General features: G+C 42.9%; 1 protein-coding gene across 2 annotated transcripts in view; it reads right to left on the bottom strand.

Annotated features, from left to right (window-relative positions):
- usp24 (ubiquitin specific peptidase 24) overlaps positions 1–25,822 on the bottom strand; it is a 180,970-nt gene that overhangs the window by 60,905 nt on the left and 94,243 nt on the right. For both annotated transcript variants that reach the window (XM_048538885.2, XM_048538886.2), the window contains exons 32-39: positions 23,683–23,778; positions 17,969–18,200; positions 13,307–13,469; positions 12,444–12,599; positions 10,980–11,050; positions 8,660–8,820; positions 8,223–8,284; positions 4,902–5,093 (exon numbers count right to left, since the gene is read on the bottom strand). In XM_048538885.2, coding sequence (XP_048394842.2) covers positions 4,902–5,093; positions 8,223–8,284; positions 8,660–8,820; positions 10,980–11,050; positions 12,444–12,599; positions 13,307–13,469; positions 17,969–18,200; positions 23,683–23,778 — 1,133 coding nt within the window. The remainder of the gene's footprint in view (positions 1–4,901; positions 5,094–8,222; positions 8,285–8,659; positions 8,821–10,979; positions 11,051–12,443; positions 12,600–13,306; positions 13,470–17,968; positions 18,201–23,682; positions 23,779–25,822) is intronic.

The raw sequence follows: 25,822 nt of genomic DNA, 5'->3' as shown, positions 1-25,822 counted from the left end.
AGCAGGAAAGCTGATGTTGCGGGTCGACACCCTTCTTCAGAAATGGGGGAGGGGAAGGGGATTCTGAAATAAATAGGGAGAGAAGGGGAGGCGAATAGAAGATAAAGGACATGATAGCTGGAGAGGAGACAGGCAGGTCAAAGATGTGGGGCTGGAGCCAGTAAAGGTGATTGTAGGTGGGGAGTTAGGGAGGGGTAGGTCAGTCCAGGGAGGATGCATAGGTCAAGGAGGCAGGATGAGGCTAGTACGTAGGAGATGGGGGTGGGGCTTGAGGTCGGAGGAGTGGATAGGTGGGAGGAAGGACAGGTTAGGGGCGAGCTGGGATGCGTTTGGGGAAGGAGATTTTGAAGCTTGTGAAGTCCACACTGATACCATTGGGCTCCCAAGCAAAACGAAGTGCTGTGCCTGCAACCTTCGGGGGGCATCATTGTGGCACTGGAGGCGGCCCAACATGGACATCTCATCCAAAGAGTGGGAGGGGCAGATGAAGTGGTTCGCGACTGGGAGGTGCAGTCGTTTATCGCGAACCGAGCGTAGGTATTCCACAAAGCAGTCCCCAAGCCTCCGCTTCGTTTCCCCACTGTAGAGGAGGCCCCATCGTGAACAGCGGATACAGTATACCACATTACCAGATGTGCAGGTGAACATCTGTTTGATGTGGAAGGTCTTCTTGGGACCTGGAATGGGGATGGGTGGGTGGGGGGGGGGGGAGGAAGTGTAGCACTTCTTACAGTTGCAGGGAAACGTGCCAGGGGTGGTGGGGCTGGTGGGGAACGTGGTGCGGACAAGGGAGTCACCGAGAGAGCAGCTAAGTGTGGGGAGGGAAAAATATCTTTGGTAGTGAGGTCAGATTGCAGATGGCGCGAGTGCCGGAGGATGATGTGTTGGATCTGGAGGTTGGTGGGGTGATACGTGAGGACGAGGGGAATTCTGTTTTGGTTGTTATTGCAGGGAGGGGATGTGAGAGACGAGTTTCGCGAAATGCAAGAGGCACGGTCGAGGGTGTTTTTGATTACCGCGGAGAGAAAGTTGCGGTCCTTGAAAAATGAGGACATCTGGGATGTCCAGGAGTGGAATGCCTCATCTTGGGAGCAGATACAGCGTTGAGGGAATTGGGAATAGGGGATGGCATTTTTGCAGGAAGGTGGGTGAGAGGAGGTGCATTCTCGGTAGCAGTGGGAGTTGGTCGGCTTGAAATGGATATCAGTTTCCAGGTGGTTGCCAGAGATGGAAACAGAGGGGTCCAGGAAGGAGAGAGAGGTATTGGAGATGGTCCAGGTGAACTTAAGGTTGGGGTGGAAGGTGTGAGTGAAGTGGATGAACTGTTCGAGCTCCTTGTGGGAGCACAAGGCAGCGCCGATACAGTCATCAATATAACCGAGAAAGTGGGGAATAAGGCTGTGTAGCTTCGGAAGAGGGATTGTTCCACGTATCCTACAAAGAGGCAGGCATAGCTTCGGCCCATTCTGGTACCCATGGCCACCCCCTTTGTCAGTAGGAAGTGGGAGGAATTGAAAGAGAAGTTAAGCGTGACGATGAGTTCATCTAAGTGGATGAGGGCGTCACTGGAAGGGGACTGGTCGGGCCTGCAGGACAGGAAGAAGCGGAGGGTCTTTAGGCCACCTGCATGGGGAATTCAAGTGTACAGGGACTGGACGTCCATGGTAAAAATGAGGTGTGGAGGATCAGGGAATCGGGAGTTTTGGTGGAGGTGGAGGGCGTGGGTGGTGTCACGGACATAGTTGGGGAGTTCCTGGGCCAAAGGGGGAGAAAATGGATTTGCAATATGTGGAGATAAGTTCGGTGGGGCAGGAACAGGTGGAGACGATGGGTCAACCAGGGCAGTCAGGTTTGTGGACTTTGGGAAGGAGATAGAAGTGGGCGGAGTGGAGTTGGGGAACGATGAGGTTGGAGGCTGTGGGCAGGAGGTCATCTGAAGTGATGAGGTTGTGGATGGTTTGGGAGATGATGTTTCGGTAGTCCGGGGTGGGGTCATGATCAAGGGGGCGGTAGGAGAAGGTGTGGGAGAGCTGGCGCCTGACCTCGACGATGTACAGCTTATTATTCAAGGAGTGCATGAAGGTTTAGCAATCATTATTCAAAGTTGCATAAGTGAATTAAGCAAGTTACAACTTTGTTTGTTTATAAACGGACCTGGGTTCGATTCCAGCCTCGGGCGACTGTCTGTGTGGGGTTTGCACATTCTCTCCATGTCTGCGTGGGTTTCCTTCGGTTTCCTCCCACAGTCCAAAGATGTGCAGGTTAGGTGGATTGGCCATGCTAAAAATTACCTGTAGTATTCAGGGGTGTGTGGGTTAAAGGGGGATGTGTCTGGATGGGATGCTTCAAGGGGCAGTGTGGACTTGTTGGGCCAAAGGGCCTGTTTCCACACTGTAGGGAATCTAATCTAATCTAAATTTCTCCCCTAACTGTGTCTGTCTGTGTCTCAGAGTGGGGCTATGATTAAAGTCGACTGTGTGTAAATCAGAGATTAATTACATTACCTTGTTGTTTAACTTTGCTCTGCCAGATTTACAGTATTAAGATTCAATTGTTAATTTTTGTTAATGCTATAAACAACATTGGTGTCAGATATCTGCCAGATCAGGAACAAATGGGTGATTTTGAAGGTCACTGTATATTGGTATTTGCCACTTTGATAGCTGTACGAATACCAGGCCTCCACAGCATCCCTGGAAGACAGGCATGCAAGGCTGTATTTTGTGTTAATTACCGAGTCCCCAGTCAATGCAAACAGCTTTCAAAGACCTCTGGAAATTTGTACTTATTTCATACAACTGGAATTCTCTTCTCAGAACTTCCAACAAGTCAATAAATGGAGAATAACTAGACACAGCAAAACCAAACAAAATCAAGACAACAAGGTGTACTGCTGGATGAACACAGCAGGCGGGAGGTCATTTGAAGTGATGAGGTTGTGGATGGTTTGGGAGATGATGTTTCGGTAGTCCGGGGTGGGGTCATGATCAAGGGGGCGGTAGGGGAGCAGCGTCATAGGAGCAGGAAAGCTGATGTTTCTGGCCTAGACTTTCTGAACTTCTTGTCTCGGATTCTCCATCATCTGCAGTTCCTACTTTCTCTTAAACAAAACCAAACGCAGTCTAGCAGCTTTCGAAGCAAAACTGCTTTCTGTCCAAAACCCAGTTCACTCTGATTTTTTTTCCTTCTTTTTCAACATTCTTATCCTCTTATCAGCACTAATCCTCCCTTGATTGGTCAAACCAGCTGCCAGTCCCTGAGTATTACAGCACCCTAGTGCCGAATTGTCTACAACGTTTTTAAACAAGTAATTAACTTGCATTATCTTTCCAGGCCAGTTCACAACAGTAAACTTCAGTCTTTTGTTTTCGCCTCTTTCTAAGTTCAAAGTTCAATTCTTGACTGCAACGCACAGTTCCAAATCAAAATGAATAGAACAAAAGGTAAGGTAGTGATGGTGCCAACACTAAAGAATGGAGGACAATGGCAAAAGTAGTCAGCCACACTCAACAACAGTCAAAGTGAGGGCCTTGTTGCCTGACTCAAACTTTTTTTTTAAGGAGGCAATTGAGGGCTTCAGATAATAATAGGAGGACCGAAGGCTCAGCCCACAGCATTCCCACTACACACATCATTTATTTGGTGTTTAGAAGAGCAATTGGTAATTCTGGTACCAGAGACAGAATCATGCAAAGATATGTGGCAGGCATTTTGGCAAAGACTCCATCCAAGTTGTATAAAATAGTATAGACACGAGACTAATGCCTTTATATTGTAACATTACCTATATCACCTGAATTTACTGTGGTGACAGGGGTTGTAAATGAATTGTACTGTTTATTTGTACATTGCTAAGTCTCAAAAGGACAGGAAGGCAGGATTGCAGCAATGTAACAGTCAACAGCTATATATTTATTTGAGCTACAATCACAAAAATTGTTAGAATATATCATCACCTAGTAAAGAAGTACAGATTGTCTGTCATTTAAAAATACGCCAGAAAACATGAAAGAGGTTTCACCTAATTGAGGAATTTCAGAGGTAATTCAGCAAGATTAATTCGCTCAAGGGACAGTGCAAATAGTTTTGCATTTTTGCCCAATTACCTCCATGCATTCTTAAAAACAGTGGCTCCAGTAGCAAGTAACAGAGCATTATCAGTGGTAACCTCACAGATTCAACTAACTCCATTCATTCACTGAGAATGTTTGCAATCTTTTATTCAGCATTCTTACCCAAATGGATGCTTTTCTTAAGAGTTCTTGGCTTATTTGCTTCTACAGTTCAAAATCGTGCCACCTGATTTTAAGTACTGAGATTTCACTCTGCAACCAGACACCAGGGATGACATGGCTCTACCATCTGATTACCATCTTTACACAACTATAACATTCTGCTTCCCAGCTGACTGAATTCAAATCATCTGTTGGTACATTAGCATACACTTTAACCAATAATTTCTTTCCAATTCCCACTCAATTTGCAACATCCATCACCAATGTTTTTCCAGTGTAAAATAAACATACAACAGGTGGTAGTTTCCACTAATTTTCCCTCAACAAAGAACAAACTAAACCCATTATACAGCTGATCATCATATTTTTCATTTCTAATATAGCTGATATTTATTTATGGAAAAAAATGTGTCAAGTGTTACACCGACAACAATTTGATTAGTTATTTTTAGGTTTCCTTACAAATTCTTCTTACACAAGATGATATTAATGCACGGAGCAATGGGAACAAAATGTAGAAGCATTATTAACAACGCCTTGGGGGTAACTTCTCTCAAACATACAACAAATCACGATCTTGCTAGTTTGATTCCTTAGAATTACATGAAGATGGATTCAATGTTTTGACACACATTATTCATACAATTATTAAAAAAGTTAAATTACCAAGTAATTCCTTCTCTGGACCGCTGAGTGACAGTAGTGTTTTGATAAGCCGCAGATGTCCTGCAAGCAGAACGTTATCTGACTCGCTAGTCTCTGATTCAGCAGTCCATGTGGGCTCAAAGTTGTCAAGCCAGTTAACCTCATCTTCTAACATGGCTGCAGGGCTAATTTGAAGCTGTTCCATCTCCGAAGCTAAAAGGAAGTAGATGGTTAATTTCAGTATTAATGACTGCTGAAAATCAGACATATCTGCTGTTTATTTGAGACTGCATAGCACTATTATTTCCATGATATGTGCTCTAAATTTAACACAGACAGATGTGCAATAAATATCCTCCCTCTCCAATCCATATAACATTCCTAAGTTTTTTTTTTAGGAATTTTAAACCCATTCCAAATTGGTGCAAATTCAAGTCACAAGCTGTTCTCAATTCCAATGTAAATTGGCAACCTCAAGAAATCAACTAAAAAATCTTGTGAAAGAAACAGAAAATTGACAATAAGTAGTCAAAATACACTGGATAGAAGGCAAAGCAGTACCTGGATCAAAACTTGTGTTTTCCCTCACTAAACTAGGTCAAATGCTGTTGTAGAGACAGTGCACCCATTCCATCACTCAGCATTACATCCTGTGTTGGCAGGTCTGGATCAGATAGCAATAGCCAACGCAAAGCTATATCTTTCTAACAATTCAACAATCACTTTTGTGTATGATTTTACCTTATCTCAAATGAAGAAACATTGCTTAATATAATTCTGCCTGAAACTGATCTGAATTGACAAACAATCATTTAACAAGCAAAACACATTAAAGTTAAATGTGTAAAGTAACAAGGATAATGAAGTGTTAACAATAACGATTTTCAACTTGGGAAACAAGTATAAAATTTGCTGACATAAGGAGAGATGGACAAAATTTACTGGGAAAAGTAGTTAGTGAATAGAACAACAGATCAGGAGTGGGAAATAATTATAACATGAGAAATAGGAGTAAGTCAGTAAACCCCTTAAGCCAGTCCTGTTGTTGAACAAGATCATGACTGCTCTGTCCCAGGCCTTAACGTGTCTTTCACAGCAAGCCCTCAAATCCTCAATATTGCAAAAAAATCTACTTCTTTTTCAAATATTCTCAGAAATCCAGTCTCCATTCCTTCTGGGACAGATAATTCCAGACATTCACTGCCCTCACAGAAGTAATTACTCTGCATCTCCGTTTTAAATGAATGCCCCTCCGTCACAATCACCCCATTAGTGGAAACATTTCCTTGGAATCTGATGATTCACTAAGATCACCTCATTCTTCTAAACTGTAATGAACAAACAGCCAACTTGTTTTGCCGCTCTTAATAAATTAACCCCTTCGTTCCAGGAATAAGGTTATTGCACCTCTTTTAAACTGCCTCTAATGCCAGCATATCCCTTATTAAATTCGGGGACCAAAGCTAACCACAGTGCTCCAGTACAGCATCAATAGCACATTGTATAATTGTAACAAAACTTCCTTGTTTTCAAACTCCAAACCCTTAGCAATAAAAGTCACAATTAGAATTGCTTTCTTAATTATTTACTAATTACTAATTTTCAGATAAAGAAAAGTTTCAATACAAATCAGATATATTCCTATATAACAAAACTCAGAGTAAAGACTAAAACTCCACAGTTAAAGTATACAAGCAAACTGTAACCCAAGTGAAAAATGAAGGGCCATTAAGGTGTCGCAGAGGAAAGATATCTGGTCATGTTAAATGAGGATTTCTAGTAACACGGGCAGAAATCTGGCTGACAGGCCAGAGAGAGGTCAAATGTATGAGAACGAAGGGATGACAAATTTGTACAAAGTAATGATCGGTCACAACTAAAGCACAATAATTGTGAAATTCTGGCATTCCATTACAGACTAGGTACTAAAACCACACAGAGTATATAATGTAGATCCTGGACTATCAGGCAAGTTTATGAAGAGAGGTCTGAGACACTATTATTTCCACTGGAAAAGAAAATACTGGGATATTCCATTGGAGGATTTAAAATTGTGAAGGCAATTGGTAGGGAACAGAGAAGGCTATTTCTCCAGGTGGGGAGTCAAGACAAGGGTTATCAACTTAAAATAGCAAGAAGAGGGGTTAACTTAAATTCTCCTGTGTAAAGAACTCTTAAAGCGCAATGATTGGCCACAGGGTGCTGTTCAGGCAAAACAAAGTCATCGTTTTTGAGAAATATAGGATTATCTGACTAAGATGATGCAGCGCATTACAGACAGTTCAGTGTGGCAGAAATTAATCGTAGATTGAGTACTTGATAGTATTTTGGTACCAGTGCACTACGAATGTAGCAAATGATGAAATGCTTGCAGCGAAAATTCTGAAATTAAATTTCAATGATATCACACAGGGCAGCACGGTGGCTGAATGGTTAGCATTGCTGCCTCACAGAGCCAGGGACCCGGGTTCAATTCCACACTCAGGCGACCATTTGTGTGGAGTTTTCAGGTCCTCCCCATGTCTGTGTGAGTTTCCTCCGGGTCCTGTTTTCCTCCCACAGTCCAAAGATGCGCAGGTTAGGTGAATTGGCCGTGCTATATCGCCCGTAGTGCCCGGGGTGTGTATGTGAGGTGGGTTAGCTATGGAAACTGTAATGTTACAGGAAAGGGTGGGGGAAGGGTCTGGGTGGGATGCTCTTCAGAGGGGTGACGTGGAGTTGTTGGGCTGAACGGTCTGTTTCCATACTGTAGGGATTCTATGAAGTACATACAATATTTCCTTGGTTAAACGGTTGGTTAGGTTAAATGCCACCAAAATATTAAAAATAGAAACAGAAAACAGAGAAACTCAGCAGTCTGGTAGCATCTGTGGGGAGATTAGAATTAACATCACAACTAATGAAGAAGTATCTTATCAGAGTTAAAACATTAACTGGTTCTCTCTCCCAACATGCTGCTAGATCTGCAGAGCTTCTCCAGCACTTTGCTTTATTTCCATTTTCCAGCATTTGCTTTTATTATAGTTATGATACTATAGTACAATATAGAATGCAATATTTCCCTCACATCTTAACTCTGGACTAGCTAATTGCTTTGTAATTACATTGCTTGTTTTGATTGTGCTGTGACTCTTCGCCAACCTCCCAAGTTCCTAACGAGCAAAAGCAGTCATAGAGAGTGACATTTATTTGGACTAAAATTTAAATGTAATTCAATGATTAGAAACTACCAAAAATTCAGGTTATGTTGGAAATTTATCAAAAGGCACAGCATGGACAAACTGAAGAAAGAACATGCGGATCACTTACATTTAAATCTATAAATCAATCCTTCATACTCACATGTTAAGTCATCCAACAATTGGCACCTCAACCCAAAATATTCAGTACACTGAGACAAAAGCCTTCAAAAACAAACAAGGACAATTATTTTCAAATGAAATGTGTTTTTTTTTGGAACAGAAACGCAAGTCTTATTTATACTTTGGTCCCAGTATTTTGCAGGTCTTAACCATTCAACAGTATTCACTATCTCAGTGACTTCATCATCTATTTAGATAGTTTCTCTAAGAGAAACTTTTGAGCAGCAGAGTTCAAGGAACAGACAAGGTTAGAATTATAATTATTAGGTCCATCTCCAAACACCAGTTCACATTTATCCTAATGCTACAATTCTTCAACAACAAAAAAAAAAGAAACAGGTCTTCAGACAGTTTTTGATCAAATCAGGCCCATATTTTAGGACTTGGGATTTTTTTTTAAACCTACTGAAAACCTACCTTTGGTTGACACCACGCATGATGCTGGTTGGGGACCACAACGGTAGTTGTGTTGTCAATATGACATGCAGAAGGAACTGATTAGGTTTCTGTATTTCTGGGTTTGTCGAGGTGTCTGTTTGGCTCAGTGTGTACAACTGATCCCAGGCAACCCTTCTTATCTGTGAAGATATGAAATAACCAACAAACAAGTATGCACAATTAGGAGCCATAGTGGGTCACACAGCCTATTAAGCCACTTCTATTATTCAATAACATCACAGCTCAATTTCTACACTAACTCAACTTTCCCTCCCCAGCCCCATATTAGATTTTGGTCACTAGGAAAATGTATCAATCCATGTCTTAAATGTATCAAATGAACATCCCCAGCCTAGGAGGAGACAATTTCCAACATTCATGATTCCTAAGTGAAGGAACCTCTGAACATGGCTCTAAATGGCAGAACCCCTACTTTGAAGTAATGACCTCTAGTCACTGACTCACCAACCAGCATCTCTCAACCTTCCAATGACATTACTTTGCGTTCTCCTAAATTATATAAAATATTGGCTTGGTTTATTCAATTTCACTTCACAGGACAGCACTTTCATTTCCAAAATTGTTCTAATGCAACCCCACTAATGCAGTTTTATCCTTTCTTCATTAAGGAGACAAAAGCCATACAATGTTCCATATGTGGTCTCACCAAAACCATTTGTAATTTTAGTAAAACTTCCTTAACCTTACATTGTAAGCTGCATGTTAATGTTCTAATTTAAGCACAGGTCACCAAATTCGTTTAATCTCGTCATTTGTTAGTTTCTTGATTTCTGATTAATATTGACTATTCCTACCAACAACTTTACATATGTTAATGGTCAAACTGGGCCACGGTCTCCAAATGACTTGCTCAGTGATACTAAACCAACACCAACATTGTTCCTGAGATCTTAAGTGAAAACATTCTGTGTGGTATCATTCCCCATCATCAACTGGCCTATGCCTCTTTAAAACTTCTGGGTTCTAATCAGATCTGTTTTCCTACCTATCTTTGTACTATCAGCAAAACGTAATGTAGTGAAGTATCTAAGCCATTGGCACAAACTAAAATAGCTGAGGCCCCGCACAGGTTCGTGTTGCATCCTGCTATACTGTAACTGTCCAATTTATTTCTACACATTTCTGTCCATCAACCAATCTGCAATCCACACTGTTAATACTCCAAATCTCATGAGCTATTATCTTTTTAATATCATCTTTCAATGGGGTGAGAGCATTGCTGGAAGGCCTTTGCTGCATATCCCTAACTTTATTCGAGTTATGTAGCTTACTAGGATATTTCAAGGGCAATCAAGAGTCGTGCATACAGCAGACCAGATTTCCTTCTCCAAAGTGCACAGTAATGTTATCTTTAAATGAAAACTGATGATGGCTTCACAGTCAGTATTACTGAGATCATCTTTCAGTTACAGATCTGATAAACTGAATTTAAATTTCACCAGCTGATGTGGGCGAGATTTGAACCTACATCTTAGAATTAGCCTTCGGACTCTGGCTTACTCGTCCAGTGACACTATCACACCACACCAACCTCACTCCCTTAATCTTGCATGACAACAATCTGTGCAGTATCCTGTTGAATGCCTTCTGATAATTAAAGTAAATTACATTCACTGGGTTTCTTTCCTGTTGGTTAAACTGTCAATAAATAAGTAGATTTATCAATTTCCTTTTCAAATATGGCATTGACACAGCCTATTTATTATGGTTTGCAAAATGCCTCATTACTAGGTACTTAATAATTGATTGCAGCATTTCCTTTACTCTTGATATCGGTGTAACTGCCTACTTCCAATCTGTTCTCTGTGCCCTTTTGACAGACATAAAACCTCTGCTAAACATCTTTGCCATTTTCTTATTTCCCATGTTAATTTTTATTACTTTCATTCAGAAGGATCCATGTGTACTTTCAATATTTCCAAAAAAAGTCATACCTAATTTTCAAGAGGATCCATTCATTCAAAATATTGATTCAAAATTGATGGAATCTTCACATTTACAGCTCAGTTTGTGAAGTCAAGTGGGCACTTTTCTGGATTTGCTTGACTTGTTATTTCATCCAGAGTCGCTATTGCTAAACGTTCAAATTCACAACAGTAATCACTCACTCAATGGCACATTAATTCAGCTTCCCCTATGAAAAGGGGCTTTTAAGTCCAGAACTGATTTTTGATCTCTTAATTGTTCCACTTTATCCCAATAATGTAGAACTTGCTGGAGCTCCCAGAGAAACCTGTGGTGCAAATCAGATTTTGTAGGCATTTTCTATTTCCCTTACCTCAGCACTGGGGGATCCAAGCAGAATGTCAATGATGAAATCACTCACACAAGGAAGAACATAAAAAGAACCTAAGACAAAAGAGTAGACCATGGTTTAAATGAACTTCAAGTCTACTGGTGTCATTGAAAACCACCAGATATTCATATCTTTGAAGACACATGTTAGCACAGACATTTCTCAGCTCAGGTTTTTAAAATGCTTTTGGTTTCCTCAACTCTTTATTCTCTAAGTTCTAAGCTACTCTCTCAAGTTCTGAAGAAGGGTCACTGGACCCAAAATACTAACTGTGTTTTCTCTCCACAGATGCTGCCAGACCTGCTCAATTTTCAAGCAATTTCTGATTTCCAGCATCTGTAATTCTTTGGGGGGTTTTTCCTCTCAAGTTTCTAGCCTTACTTTACATTTTAATTACAGCTTAGGTCATGCAATTCCTTTAATCTGTTGGCTAAATTTCCTACTACGTCATTAAATGTGAAGACAATGAACATCATGGTTACTTTAAAATTGAATTTCCTCAACTCTATATGCAATTCCTTCTTCCAAAAGCCATTTGGTATCAAAATACATTGCATTCATTCTGCTTCTTTTTTCCTTTGGCCTTGTCTACCAGCAGTAATTACTCTTCTTCAACTCAGCTGCTGCATTTAACAGAATACAAATGCTTCTTATAACAAGACCCCAATTTTTAAGTGCAGTTACACATAAGTTGTACTTAAGGGAATTTGGTGAAATCAATCCTAAAGCAAAGAGTGAAGTTGAAATGGTGATTTAACAAAAGAGTTTTTCTACTCTATTCACCAAGTTTGAAAATAAAACAAGTATAAAAATTAACAAGGCAGAAATGTATCACCAAAGGATATTTTCTTGAACCTTCCTGCAAAAGGAAATCTACAAGTAGCTCTCTGGTTACATTATTTTTTGAACATGGTGATAAGCTTTCACAGAGAAAATATTTTTACAGATGCATTCGATTCTTTGCATTCTGTGATTTACTTATAAAATAAGACAAACTAGTGTGTTGCCACACGTATTATGAAAGACAAATGTCACTTTAAAGTGGATCCATCTCTCAAATATAGCAGAAAAATAGGAAAAAAGAGCCAGATTAGGTCAACCAGCTCTTGAATCTACTTTGCCAATCAAATAGATCATAGCAGATCTTCTCTCTTAACGGCATTTACCCATACTAATTCCATATCTTTGATATCTTTAAAATCTAGAAATCTACTAATTGCTCTCTTGAATATACTCAATGGCTGAGCTGCCCAATTCCTCTAAGATAGAGAATCATCACCCCAGGTAAGAAGAAATTCCTCCTCATCTCATTCCTTAACATCCTACTTCATTATCTGAGACTGCATCCCTTGGTTCTAGACACCCAACCAATCTTCTGTATTTACCCTGAAAGAGTTTAGTGTTAGTGTGCTTCAAATAGGTAATCCATCCTGTGAAAGACATTACCAAGTTGCTGGCACCGGAGCTGTAAACATGTCACTAGGAGCGATAAGGCCTCTCGAGCAATGAGTGTATCTTTGGTGGAGACTGAGTGTTGCTTCACACATATGCCTGCATGTAGGGTGGTTGATTCACCTTCACTTCCTGAACTGCAAGTGCTGCCTGTAAAAGTTAAAATGTGTGTGTCATTTGGCTTGAATGAATTCTCCCCCAATCTTGCATTAGAAAAATTTGACAGGATATTTGATACTTTGCAAAAAAAAGCTGCTTCACATACCCATCATGCTCTGGTAACAATTCTATGAAAATTCATGAAAACAATTAAATAAAACCAGTAATGCTAAATATCAGATTTACTGTCTCACACCAGCTGTTTCAAATGCACAATTATAGAGGCAAGTTTCATCATAACAGGCCAAAAAGTTGGACAGGACACTTTCAAACACAGCAATGCAATAAATGATTTTCTACGTTGTCTGAAAAACTGACAGGTGGTGAGAGTATAGGTCCCAGAGTGAAAAGCAGCAAATATGGTGGATAACTCTAGATGACCAGAACAACACGAGGAAACAGCAACTTAAATTAATTCCTGATCCTCATGTCCAGCAACGATATTTCACATGAAGGCCACAGAAGAATACACCAAATGGTTGAAAGAGGTTCTGAGAACTGTGAAACAACATCTATTTGTTGTTTTTGACACAAGTTGGGAGACTATCTGAAGGTAAATAGATAATTTATGCTACTTGTCCTGGTATCTCATTTGAAAATAACTTGTTGATAGTTACACTCCAATCTTCAAATTAAAGCAGACAAATAAAGGTTACCTATGCAAGGAAATGTTCCCAGGGCACACTGGAATTCCTCACCTGAACTGCTGAGCCTATTTCGGATACCAACGGAAAACAGAGAATTGGTACTCTCTCTAATTGGCTGACAGCTCCCCACCAGATCAAGACGTCCAGCAGCTGCTGCCCATGTCAGCCTCATGAAACAGGCCACTGTTGAGGTGAAATCATTCACATCCATTGTCTGCAACATAAAGTTACACATGTTCACGTTAAATTAAAACACCCAACTCTAATACTTGATGGGCAAATAGCTGGCATACTACACCTCAGAAGGTGAATGTGTGAACTCAGGTTGTAACACAAGTAGAGCTACTACCCAATGATTCCAGTGACATGGGGATGATGGTGCTGGAATGGGATGGTGTGGAGCTGGATGAACACTGTAGGCCAAGAAGCATCTTAGGAGCAGAAAAGCTGATGTTTCAGGCCTAGAACCTTCATCAGAAAAGTGGGAGGGGGAGAGAGTTCTGAAATAAATAGGGGGAGAGGAGGAGGCAGATCGAAATGGATAGGAGAAGATAAGTGGAGAGGAGACAGGCAAGTTAAAGAGGTGGGGATGGAGCCAGTAGAGGTGAGTGTAGGTGGGGAAGTAGGGAGGGGGATAGGACAGTCCGGGGAGGATGGACAGGTCAAGGAGGCGGGGTGAGGTTAGTAGATAGGAAATGGGTGTGCAACTTGAGGTGGGAGGGGATAGGTGAGAGGAAGAACACGTTAAGTAGGCAGGGATGAGCTGGGCTGGTTTTGGGATGCAGTGGGGGGGGTGGGGGGTAGATTTTGAAGCTTGTGAAATTCACAATAATACCATTGGACTGCAGGGTTCCCAAGCAGAATATGAGTTGCTGCTCTTGCAACCTGCGGGTGGCATCATTGTGGCACTGCAGGAGGCCCAGGAAGGACATATCGTCTGAGGAATGGGAGGGGGAGTTAAAATGGTTCGCGACTGGGGGGTGCAGTTGTTTATTATGAACCGAGCATAGGTGTTCTGCAAAGCGGTTCCCAAGCCTCCGCTTGGTTTCCCCGATGTAGAGGCGGCCACAATGGGTATGGCGGATGCCATACACCACATTGGCAGATGTGCAGGTGAACATCTGCTTAATATGGAAAGCCATCTTGGGGCCTGGGATGGGGGTGAGGGAGGTGGTGTGGGGGCAAGTGCAGCATTTCCTGTGGTTGCAGGGGAAAGTGGCGGGTGTGGTGGGGTTGGAAGGGATTATGGAGCAGATAAGGGAGTCAAAGCAGACAAGGGTGGGGATGGAAAAATGTCTTTCATGGTGGGGTCGGATTGCAGATGGCGGAAGTGTCGGAGGATGATGCATTGGATCCGGAGGTTGGTGGGGTGGTATGAGAGGACGAGGGGGATTCTCTTTTGGCGGTTTTTACAGAGACGGCGTGTGAGGGATGAGTTGCGGGAGACACAGTCGAGGGTGTTCTTGACCACTGCGGGAGCGGAAGTTGCGGTCCTTGAAGAACGAGGACATCTGGGATGTACAGGAGTGGAATGCCTCATCCTGAAAGCAGATGTGGCGGAGGCGAAGGAATTGGGGATTGGGGATGGAATTTTTGCAGGAAGGTGGGTGGGAGGTGGTGTATTCTAGGTTGCTGTGGGAGTCGGCGAGCTTGAAATGGATATCGGTTTCTAGGTAGTTGCCTAAGATGGAGATAGACGGGTCCAGGAAGGTGAGGGATGTGGGAGACAGTCCAGGTGAACTTGAGGTTGGAGTGGAAGGTGTTGGTGAAGTGGATGAACTGTTCGAGCTCCCCGTGGGAGCACAAAGTGGCGCCCATACAGTCATCAATGTAAAGGAGGAAGAGGTGGGGTTTGTGGCCAGTATAGGTGCAGAAGAGGGATTGTTCCACGTAACCTACAAAAAGGCAGGCATAGGTGGGCCCATGCGGGTACCCATGGCCACCCCCTTTGTCTGTAGGAAGTGGGAGGAACCAAAAGAGAGGTTGTTGAGGGTGAGTACGAGTTTGGCTAGGCTGATGAGGGTGTTGCTACAGGGGGACTGATTGGGCCTGCGGGACAGGAAGAAGCAGAGGGCCTTGAGGCCATCTGCATGGGGAATGCAGGTATAGAGGGAATGGACATCCATGGTAAAAATGAGGTGTTGGGGACCGGGGAGTTGGAAGTTCTGGAGGTGGTGGAGGGTGTGGGTGGTGTAACGGATGCAGGTAGGGAGTTCCTGGACCAAGCGGGAGAAAATGGAATCCAGATAGGTGGAGATGAGTTTGGTGGGGCAGGAGCAGGCAGAGACAATGGGTCGAACAGGGCAGCCGGGTTTGTGGATTTTGCGAAGGAGATAGAAGCGGGCAGTGCGGGATTGGGGAACAATGAGGTTGGAGGCTGTGGGTGGAAGGTCACCTGAGGTGATGAGGTTGTGGATGGTTTGGGAGTTGATGGTTTGGTGCTCGGGGTTGGGGTCATGATTCAGGGAGCGGTAGGAGGTGGTGTCAGAGAACTGGCGTCTGGCCTCAGCGATGTAGAGGTCATTGCGCCATAGTACAACTGTGCTTCCCTTGTCTGCGGGTTTTATGGTGAAGTTGGGATTGGAGCAGAGGGAGAGGAGGGCTGCACGATCTGTGGGGGAGAGGCTGGAGTGGGTGAGAGGGGTGGAGAGGTTGAGGCGATTGATGTCTCGACGGCAGCTGGAGATGAAGAGGTTAAGGAAAGGTCAGGGGCCTTCGGGTGGTGTCCAGGAGGACGACTTGCGTTGGAGGCGGGTGAAGGGGTCAGTAGAGGGTGGGTTAGGCTCACGGTTAGAGAATAAGCATGTTTAGTCCAACATTCTTATCTAAAATCACAAGCTTTCTGAGCACTGCTCTTCATCACCTGATGAAACAGTGCTCCAAAAGATTGCAATTTTAATAAAACCGATCGGACTACGAGATGGTTTTGTGTGACTTCTGACAACGGTTCCTGTAACAACTTAAACAGCTAATATTACATTCTTCAAAAGAAGCTGATAAATCTCAAGATTAAGTTGTCCCTTTTCTTCTACCATGTTAGGGTTGTCATAATCATTTTCATCTCCTTCCTTAGAGATATCTGTTTATTAACATATCGGAATATTTGAAGAAAGCCAAAAGCCTTCATCCAACTTTATAACTGATGGGTTTTGTAAGATCGAATGTTCAGACTGTCAAATGCCAAGGGAAAAACTTTCAATAATATTTTTACACTGATAATTTCCAATGTTCCTTTTTATGGCTTCACCATTAAGAATATTTCTACACAAACCAGCCCCACCATCACAAAATTCTAAGTCTGGCCTTGATGGTGTTGCACTCAACATTCTTGCAAAATGAAATCACAGCAATTCAATGGCATTAGTTTAATACTTATGTCTGGGACAGCAGTTTCTCAGATTGCAGACAGTAAATAAACTTTTACAAAAAAAAAGTAGCATGTGACAAGACTTTGCCACCTTACCATTAAAACAAGCTACACTTGCAAAATACCTGAACATTAATGCACAAATTCCTATGTTACAGAGGTTGCAGAAAACAGGAGCAAAATGTTACAGAAGCTCCTAGAAATACACAGCAGGTCTGATCAATAAACTCAGAATATGCAGCAATCTTAAACTCAGAACAGCGTGTAACATTAGACAAGATTCAAAGAGATCTTGCTCAATTGGGTCAATGGGCTGAGTTGCGGCAGATGAATTTTAATTTGGATAAATGTGGGGTTTTGCATTTGGCTAAAACAAACAAGTGTCGGACTTATACAATTAATGGTAGGGCCCTGGTTTGTAGAACAGAGACACTTAGGGATTCAGGTACATAATTCTTGCCCTCATTGCACAGACCATTGAGTATTAAACTTGGGATGTCATGTTCAGGCTGTTGGTGAGGCCTCTTCTGGAGTAGTGCGTGCAGTTCTGGCTGCCTTGTTATAGGAAGAATATTATTAAACTGGAGAGGGTTCAGAAAAGATTTACCAGGATGTGAGTTATACAGGGATTGAGTTATAAAATAGGCTGAATAGGCTGGGACCTTTTTCCACTGGAGGTAAGGAGGTTGAGGGGCAACCCTATAGAAGTTTATAAAATTATGAGGGGCATAGATATGGTGAATAGCAAAGGTCTTTCCCCTAAGGTGGGGGAGTTCAAAACTAGGGGATATACTTTTAAGCTGAGAGGAAAAGGATTTAAAAAGACGGTGGGGAGGGGGGCAATTTTACGGTGTGCGGCGAGCTGCCAGAGGAAGTGGTGAATGCAGGCACAGTTACAATGTTTAAATGACATTTGGATACATTCGTGAAAAGGAAATGTTTGAAGGTACATGGGCCAAGTGCAGGTAGGTGGGACCAATTTAGTTTGGGAACATGGTCTGCATGGGCTGGTTGGACTGAATGGTCTGTTTCCATGCTGCATGACTCTCTGACTTTATGTCAAAGGTGAAAGGAATGGAAATTTCTGTCGCAAAGAAAGAATCATTTACTTGGAACATAAACAAAAAAAATTGAGTAGTTCAATCTAAAAGTTAAAAAAAAAGGCAAGAAAACTAGATGAACCAACACATGACAAAAACAGAACAGCCCGAATCCTGGAAACAATGCTGTTGGTGCTCATTGTTGGCATCATCACCCACAGGAAGGTAGGAAGAAATTTCAGGGTTGGTGTAGCTCTGTAACGTAGAAGAAGCATTATCCTTGTCAGCAGTTATAGTTTCACTCACTTGTATTGCCACTCTGGCAGCAGGTATAATCTCCTCAATTCTGATAGATGACCGATCTGATGTCACACTCATCTGCCTCATTGTTGACTTTTCTTGACTGCCACACATAGATAATTGTCGACTATTCTGTCGACTGACATTGCGAAATGGGCGAGAGGACAATGCTTCCATTCCATCCTTCAGGAAATCGTCATCAAAAGTAGAAGGCATAGTTTGGCCTACTAACAGAAACCTAGGGCAGAAAACACATGGCATAACACTAGTATATAGAGTCCCAAGATTTTTAATAACTTCAAAACGTTTCCCTTTATCAGTTCCACTAAAAAGCAAGAAATCAAGTTTAACAAATTATTTTGAGGAGATAATTATTTAACAACTTGATTGGATTTTGAGCATGAATATGTCTAAATCTGATCCTTGTTCGTTTAGTAAAGTTTCACTTTTGCAGTAAATTTAGTCCTTTTTTGTGTCACATTCTCCTATTCCTCAATATTTTAAACTTAGGTCTCCCAATACCTCCTTACTCAAGCTTGCTGAAACCTGCAGCATTTGAGCGACTGCTCCTTCCTGAACTTGTAAAACAGTCATGCTGTTATACCAACTGAATTTTATCCCTCCTTTTTGGAGACAAAAACACCCCAAACGGAAATTTACATCATGATAATGTTGCTGAAATATTAAATCTTGTAATATCAGAACAGAGACAGCCCATTTAATCCATTCAGAGACAGTAGGAACTGCAGATGCTGGAGAATCTGAAATAACAAGGTTTAGAGCTGGATGAACACAGCAGGCCAAGCAGCATCAGAGGAGCAGGAAGGCTGATGTTTCGGGTCTGGACCACTCTTCAGAAATGAGGGAGGTGATGGGGATTCTGAAATAAATAGAGCGAGGGGGAGGCAGATGCAAGATGGATAAAGGAGTAGATAGGTGGCGAGAAGACAAATAGAGCCAGTAAAGGTGAGTGTAGTGGGGAGTTAGGGAGCTGATAGGTCAGTCCAGGGAGGATGGATAGGTCAAGGAGGCAGGATGAGGTTGGTAGGTAGGAGCTGGGGTTGGGGCTTCAGGTGGGAGGAGTGGATAGGTAGGAGGAAGGATAGACAGGTTAGGGAGGCAGGGATGAGCTGGGCTGAGTTGGGATGCAGTCGTGGGAGGGAAGATTTTGAAGCTTGTGAAGTCCACACTGATACCATTGGGCCACAGTGTTCCCAAGTGAAATATAAAGTGGTGTTCCAGCAACCTTCAGGTGGAATCGTTGCGGCCCAGGATGGACATGTCGTCCAAGGAGTGAGAAGGGCAGGTGAAATGGATCGGGGGGGGGGGTGCAGTCATTTGTCGTGAACCGAATAGGTGTTCCACGAAGCAGTCGCCAAGCCTTCGCTTGGTTTACCCAATGTAGATGCAGCCACATCATGAACCGCGGATACAGCATATCACAGTAGCCAGTGTGCAGGTGAACATCTGCTTGATGTGGAAGGTTTTCCTGGGGTCTGGAGTGGGGCTGAGAGGGGAGGCATAGGGGCAGGTGTAACACTTCCTGCGGTTGCAGGGAAAAGTGCTGGGGGTGGTGGGGCTGGTGGAGAGTGGGGAGCAGACAAGGGAGCCATGGAGAGAGTGGCCCCTCCAGAAGGCAGATAAGAGTGAGGACGAAAAATGTCTTTGGTAGTGGGGTCAGATTGCAGATGGCATAAGTGCTTCATTAACACCTTCCACCCCAATCTTAAGTTCACCTGGACCATCTCCTCTCTCTCTCTCTCTCTCCCCTTCCTGGACCTCTGTTCCCATCTCTGGAAACCACCTAGAAATTGATATCCATTTCAAGCCTACCGACTCCCACAGCTACCTGGAACACACCTCCTCCCACCCACCTTCCTGCAAAAATGCCACCCCTCCAATTCCCAATTCCTTTGCCTCCGCCGCATCTGCTCCTGAGATGAGGCATTCCACTCCTGGACATAACAGATGTCCTCGTTTTTCATGGACTGCAACTTCCTCGCAAATGTGGGGTGATGCATTTTGGAAGATCCAATTCAAGAGCAAACTATATGGTAAATGGAAAAGCCCTGGGGAAAAGTGATGCACAGAGAGATCTGGGTGTTCAGGTCTATTGTACCCTGAAGGTGGCAACACAGGTCAATAGAGTAGTAAACAAGTCATACGGCCTATTGGACAGGGTATTGAGTACAAGAGCTGGCAGGTCATGTTACAGTTGGACAGGACTTTGGTTTACGCAGTAAACTTTACACAGTATTCCACATTTGGAATACAGCGTATTCTGGTCGCCACATTACCAAAAGGATGTGGATGCTTTGGAGAGGGTGCACAGGCGGTTTACCAGGATGCTGCCTGGTATGTAGGGCGCTAGCTATGAAGAGTGGTCGAGTCAATTAGGATTATTTACGTTAGAAAGACGGGAGTTATGGGGGGATCTGACTGAGGTCTACAAAATCATGAGAGGTACAGACAGGGGGATAGCAAGAAGCTTTCTCCCAGAGTGGGGGACTCAATTTTTAGGCGTCACAATTTCAAGGCGAGAGGGGAAAGTTTAACGGAGACATGCATGGAAAGTTCTTTACACAGAGGGTGGTGGGTGCCTGGAACGCATTGCCAGCGGAGGTGGTAGAGGCGGGCACAATAGTGTCATTTAAGATGTATCAAGACAGCTACATGAATGGACAGGGAACAGAGGGTTATAGATCCTTGGAAAATAGGTGACAGGTTTAGATAGAGGATCTGGATTGGCACAGGCTTGGAAGGCCGAAGGGCCCATTCCTGTACTGTAATTTTCTTTGTTCCCATCCAAAATGGTCGAAAATGACCTCGACCATGTCTCTCATATTTCCCCCAACTCATCCCTCACACACCCGCCCAGCAACAACCACCAAAACAAAATCCCCCTCGTCCTCACGTACCACTCCACAAACCTCTGGATCCAACGCATCATCCTTCGCCACTTCCGTGATTTGCAATCTGACCCCACTTCCAAAGACATTTTTCCCTCCCCGCCCTTATCTGCCTCTCCGTGACTCCCTTATCTGCTCAACACTCCCCACCACTTTTCCTGCAACCGCAGGAAGAGCTACACCTGCCCCGATGCCTCCCCCCTCAGCCCCATCCCAGGTTCCAAGATGACCTTCCACATCAAGCAGATATTCATCTGCACGCCTGCTAGTGTGGTATACTGTATCCCTGGTTCCCGACGTGGCCTCCTCTACATCGGGGAAACCAAGCGGAGGCCTGGGGACCGCTTTGTGAACACCTACGCTCAGCTCACGGCCAATGACTGCACCTCCCAGTGGCGAACCATTTCAACTCCCAATCCCACTCCTTGGACGACATGTTCATCCTGGGCCTCCTCCAGCGCCACAACGATTCCATGCGAAGGTTGCAGCAACAGCACCTCATATTTAATTTGGGAACCCTGCAGCCCAAGGTATCAATGTGAACTTGACAAGCTTCAAAATCTCCCCTTCCCCGAGTGCATCCCAATACCAGCTCAGCTCGTCCCTGCCTCCCTAACCTGCCCGTCCTTTCTCCCACCTATCCACTCCTCCCACCTCAAGTCCCAACCCCGTCTCCTATCTACCAGCCTCATCCTGCTTCCTGGACCTGTCCACCCTCCCTGGACTGACCTATCCCCACCCTAACTCCCCACTACACTCATCTTTACTGGCTGCATCCCCACCTCTTTGACCTGTCTATCTCCTCTCCACCTATCTGCCCCTTATCCATCTTCCATACGCCTCCCCCCTCCTCTCTATTTATTTCAGAATCTCCTTTTCTTCCTCCTTTTCTTCCCCCATTTCTGAAGAAGGGTCCAGACCCAAAACACCAGCTTTCCTGCTCCGTTCATCCGGCTCTACACCTTGTTATCCCATTTAATCCCTTGACTTGTTCTGTATTCTATTAATTCACTGCCGATCTATGCCACTTATCCATCTTTTCTCCGAGCCCTTGATATTCTAAAAACATCAATAACAATGTTAATGTTATGTAAACCTACATCCAAGCTGTTTAGAGGGACACGAGTTCCAGATTCCAACTACCCAATTAGGAAAATGCAGCTGATAAGCCACAACTCTGTTAGAGCAAACTGTGATATTAAATTTCTAGACCAACAGATTGCACAATTATAAATCCTGAACAACTAGTTGTATTTACATGACAAACTGCTGAACAGGATAACAGCTATCTTCAGTAACAAAGAAAGCGAGACAAGAATCCATCTGGTCATTTGAAAATGTGGAGAATTAATTGAGGATAATATAAACAACAAAAAAAGCCAAGCTACATAGTACAACTCTTTTTGGGGAATGAAAATCAATCACTGCCAGAAATAACTTCAACCATTTCAAAGGGCTGAGTCATGCACTTATCTTTATTGTACAGTTACCAGATTCTGAGTCAATTTAAAATAAATTTCACTCTCAGGACATGGGCATCTCTGCAAAACAGAGCTATTCTTGCCAATTTCTAGATGCCCAGCAAAGGTGACTGCCTCTATACAAACAGGAAATTTGCTTGCACAGATCAGTGAAGAGTTATGGGTAATCTATTTCTAAGCGGAAGAAAGTTTTCTTCCCTAAAAGAACATGACTAAACAAACCTTATAACAATAAAAAAAAAATTGACTCGTGATCAAGTCAATGACTTCGATCACACACGCAACACTTCAAAGAAGCTATTTTCGGCTGCAAAATTAAATGCTACAATAAAATGACTTAATTAAAGGCAATGAATTGAGATAATATTGGAATTTATGGATAAGTCCTTAACTGTATTTTTAAACATTGGTGTCAAAACACTGTTGATTTAAGTGACCAGAACAGCTTTATCGCCACAGTAACTAAGTAGTCATACAGCACAGAAACTGACCCTTTGGTTCAATTCATCTGTGCCGACCAGACATGCCAATCCAACCTAGTCCCATCTGCCAGCATTTGGCCCACATCCCTCTAAACCCTTCCTATTCATATACCTATCCAGATGCCTTTTAAATGTTGTAATTGCACCCCTCTCCACCACTTCCTCTGGTAGCTCATTCCATACACCCACTTTCTGCATGAAAAGTTTACTTTTCAGGATCTTTATAAATCTTTCCCCTCTCGTCTTAAACCTACGCCCTCATGTTTTGGACTCCCCTCACCCTAGGAAGACGACTTTGGCTATTCTCTACAACAATGCTCATCATGATTTTACAAACCTTTATAAGGTCACCTCTTCGTCTCTGCGGCTACAGGGGAAAAAGCCCCAGCCTATTCAGCCTCTCTTACAGCTTAAACCCTTCAATCCCAGCAACATCTTTGTAAATCTTTTCCGTGATCTCTCAAGATTGACAACATCCTTCCTATAGAAGGTGGCCAGAATTGTATGCAGTATTCTAACAGGGGCCTCAGTAATGTCCTGTACAAACGCAACATGACATCCAAATAATTAAACAATTTTCTGCCTTTCCCCTTTCAAAGGTTTTTCCTCTTCACTGGAATACCTTCTGGGCTCCAGAATGCGGTATGTCATTCAAGCAGCCATACTTTACAGATGAGCCTGAGTACAGTACAGTGATCTTATTTGTCTGTGTTAAGTTCCATATCTGAGCCTGATCTTATTCTTGGCTAATGTTGCTACTCGCCTTCTCAAAAATCATTGGACAAGCATACCTGACAATGGAGATGATTGTTTTTTTGTTGAATGATACAACATATGTGGGCTCTCACCTTGCAAGCTGTAGGCAGATTGAATAGACTCCTTGCCTTGTCTCATAGTCCACCTCAGATGGAATGGAATCTCTCTGCATAACATTCACCACCAAACTGGAATATAAGAAGTGAAAAGGTGTATAAGCTTTCTAAGGAACATGTCAGCTGTATTTCCTTTGGCTAATAAACACCAACATATACAGCAAGGATTTCACAGCCAAAGTTAGCAGCAGTACTTCAAATCTACTTTCCACTATGGAGTGATTCTAACCCTGAACATCCCAGATGTCCTCCCACTTCAACAACTGCATCATGCCCCTTACAGTGATCAAAAATGCCCTCAACCACATCTCTTGTGTTTTCCATGCTACTGCCCTCACACACCTTCCCCCAACAAAAATAAAGACAGGATTCCCCTGGTCGTCACATACCACCACGCTGACCTTGGCATTCAGTGCATCAATCTCTAACACTTCCGCCAGTTACAAATCTGATCCCACAACCAAAGATATATTTCCCTCCCCACCCCATATGCCTTTTCTAGGGACCACTCTTTCTGGGACTCCCTCATTTGCTCCACTCTTCCCCACTAACCCCACCACCCCTAGCACCTTTCCCTGCATCCACAGAAAGTGCACTGCCTGCCCCTACACCTCCCCCTCACCTCCAATAAAGGCCCAAAACAACCCTTCCATATCAGACAGGGGTTCACCTGCACATCCGTCAACATGGTATACGGTATCCACTGTTCCTGATGCAGCCTCCTCTACATCGGTAAGACCAAGCGGAGGCCCACAGGCTGTTCTGTACAGCATCTGCACTCTGTTTGTGACAAACGACAAAACCTTCTGGTCGCCAACCACTAACTCTCCCTCCCACTCCCTGGGTGCCTTGTCCATCCTGGGCCGCCTCCAGTTTCACAATGACTCCACCCTCAAGGCGTAAATGTGAAATTAACCAGTTTTAAAATCTCCCCAACCCTGGCCTTGTCCCATATCCTACCCTCCCTCTCATCCCTTTATGGTGAGCAGTGTCATTTCTGGTTTTATTTTGTACGGGTCAATCAAGAAACACAGAATTGGACGCCATATACAAACCCATACAGAACAAAACCAGAAACAACACTAGTCACCATAATGGACTGGAAAGTATAAATTCCACGTGGTGCAGAGCAACATCGCTTCATCAGAGGACTCACTCATGATGTTACCTAGCACGGTGATAAAATTTCTGAACGAGAACAAGACAGCTCGGCAAGCAAGTCAATAACCTCACCCATAACCTGAGCTACAAAGCTTTGATAAAACCTTAAATTTTCCATGTAATATCAAACACTGAGGAAACAATGCCGAGGATTTAAGATAGATTAGTAGAAATTATATTGTAAAAATTGTAAACCTAATTAAACTAGAGTCAGGCCAAGTAAAACAAAATGAACATAACTTAATTGTGAAAATAAACATTTTTGTCAAATAATAGAAAATAATGCATGCAAACTTAGCTTGCTTGGATTCATATTTGGGGATTTGTTCATTAACATAAGTGTTAAGAAGGTAATTATCTAAATTGTTCAATTAAATCCATTGAGTCCACATTCCCAAAGGGTAAATGTCTCAGTTTGTTGCTTCATAAATACATTTTCTTTATCTTATTTTCCAAATATCTTGTTGTGAACTTCACAGAATTGTTAAAGGAGGCGATTATTCAGTCATCGTGCCTACACCAGCTCTGCAAATGAGTATCATCAAGTGCCAATCTCCTATTTTTCCTGTACTGTTGCATACTACTTCTTTCCAAATTATCATACTATGCCCCAATGAACGCCTCAATTAACCTGCCTCCCCCACATTTCCAGGCAGCGCAGTCCAGACCCTAACTACCTGCTGTGAGTAGTTATATCCACAGATAGCTCAACTTGTAACAAGAAAATTAAAATCAGTCTAGAATACATCAAAAATCCTTTCTAGAAATCATTTCTCACAGGATCAGTTGTGACAAAAATCAACAGGTTCACAGTCTTTAACAAAAAGTCTTATCAGTAAATCTTATTAATTGTTAATGTTTTAAATTATGAGCTATTAATGAGAATATTGAACAGTGTTTCGTATCAGACAACCTGTTATTTCCTAAAAGTCTTTTGAGAAGTTGAGTGCAGAAC

Source organism: Stegostoma tigrinum, chromosome 8 (genome assembly GCF_030684315.1).
Source record: "Stegostoma tigrinum isolate sSteTig4 chromosome 8, sSteTig4.hap1, whole genome shotgun sequence".
NCBI classification, from domain to species: Eukaryota; Metazoa; Chordata; class Chondrichthyes; order Orectolobiformes; family Stegostomatidae; genus Stegostoma; species Stegostoma tigrinum.
The sequence above is the reverse complement of the archived record's forward strand: the minus strand, read 5'-3'. Positions and strand labels throughout refer to the sequence as shown.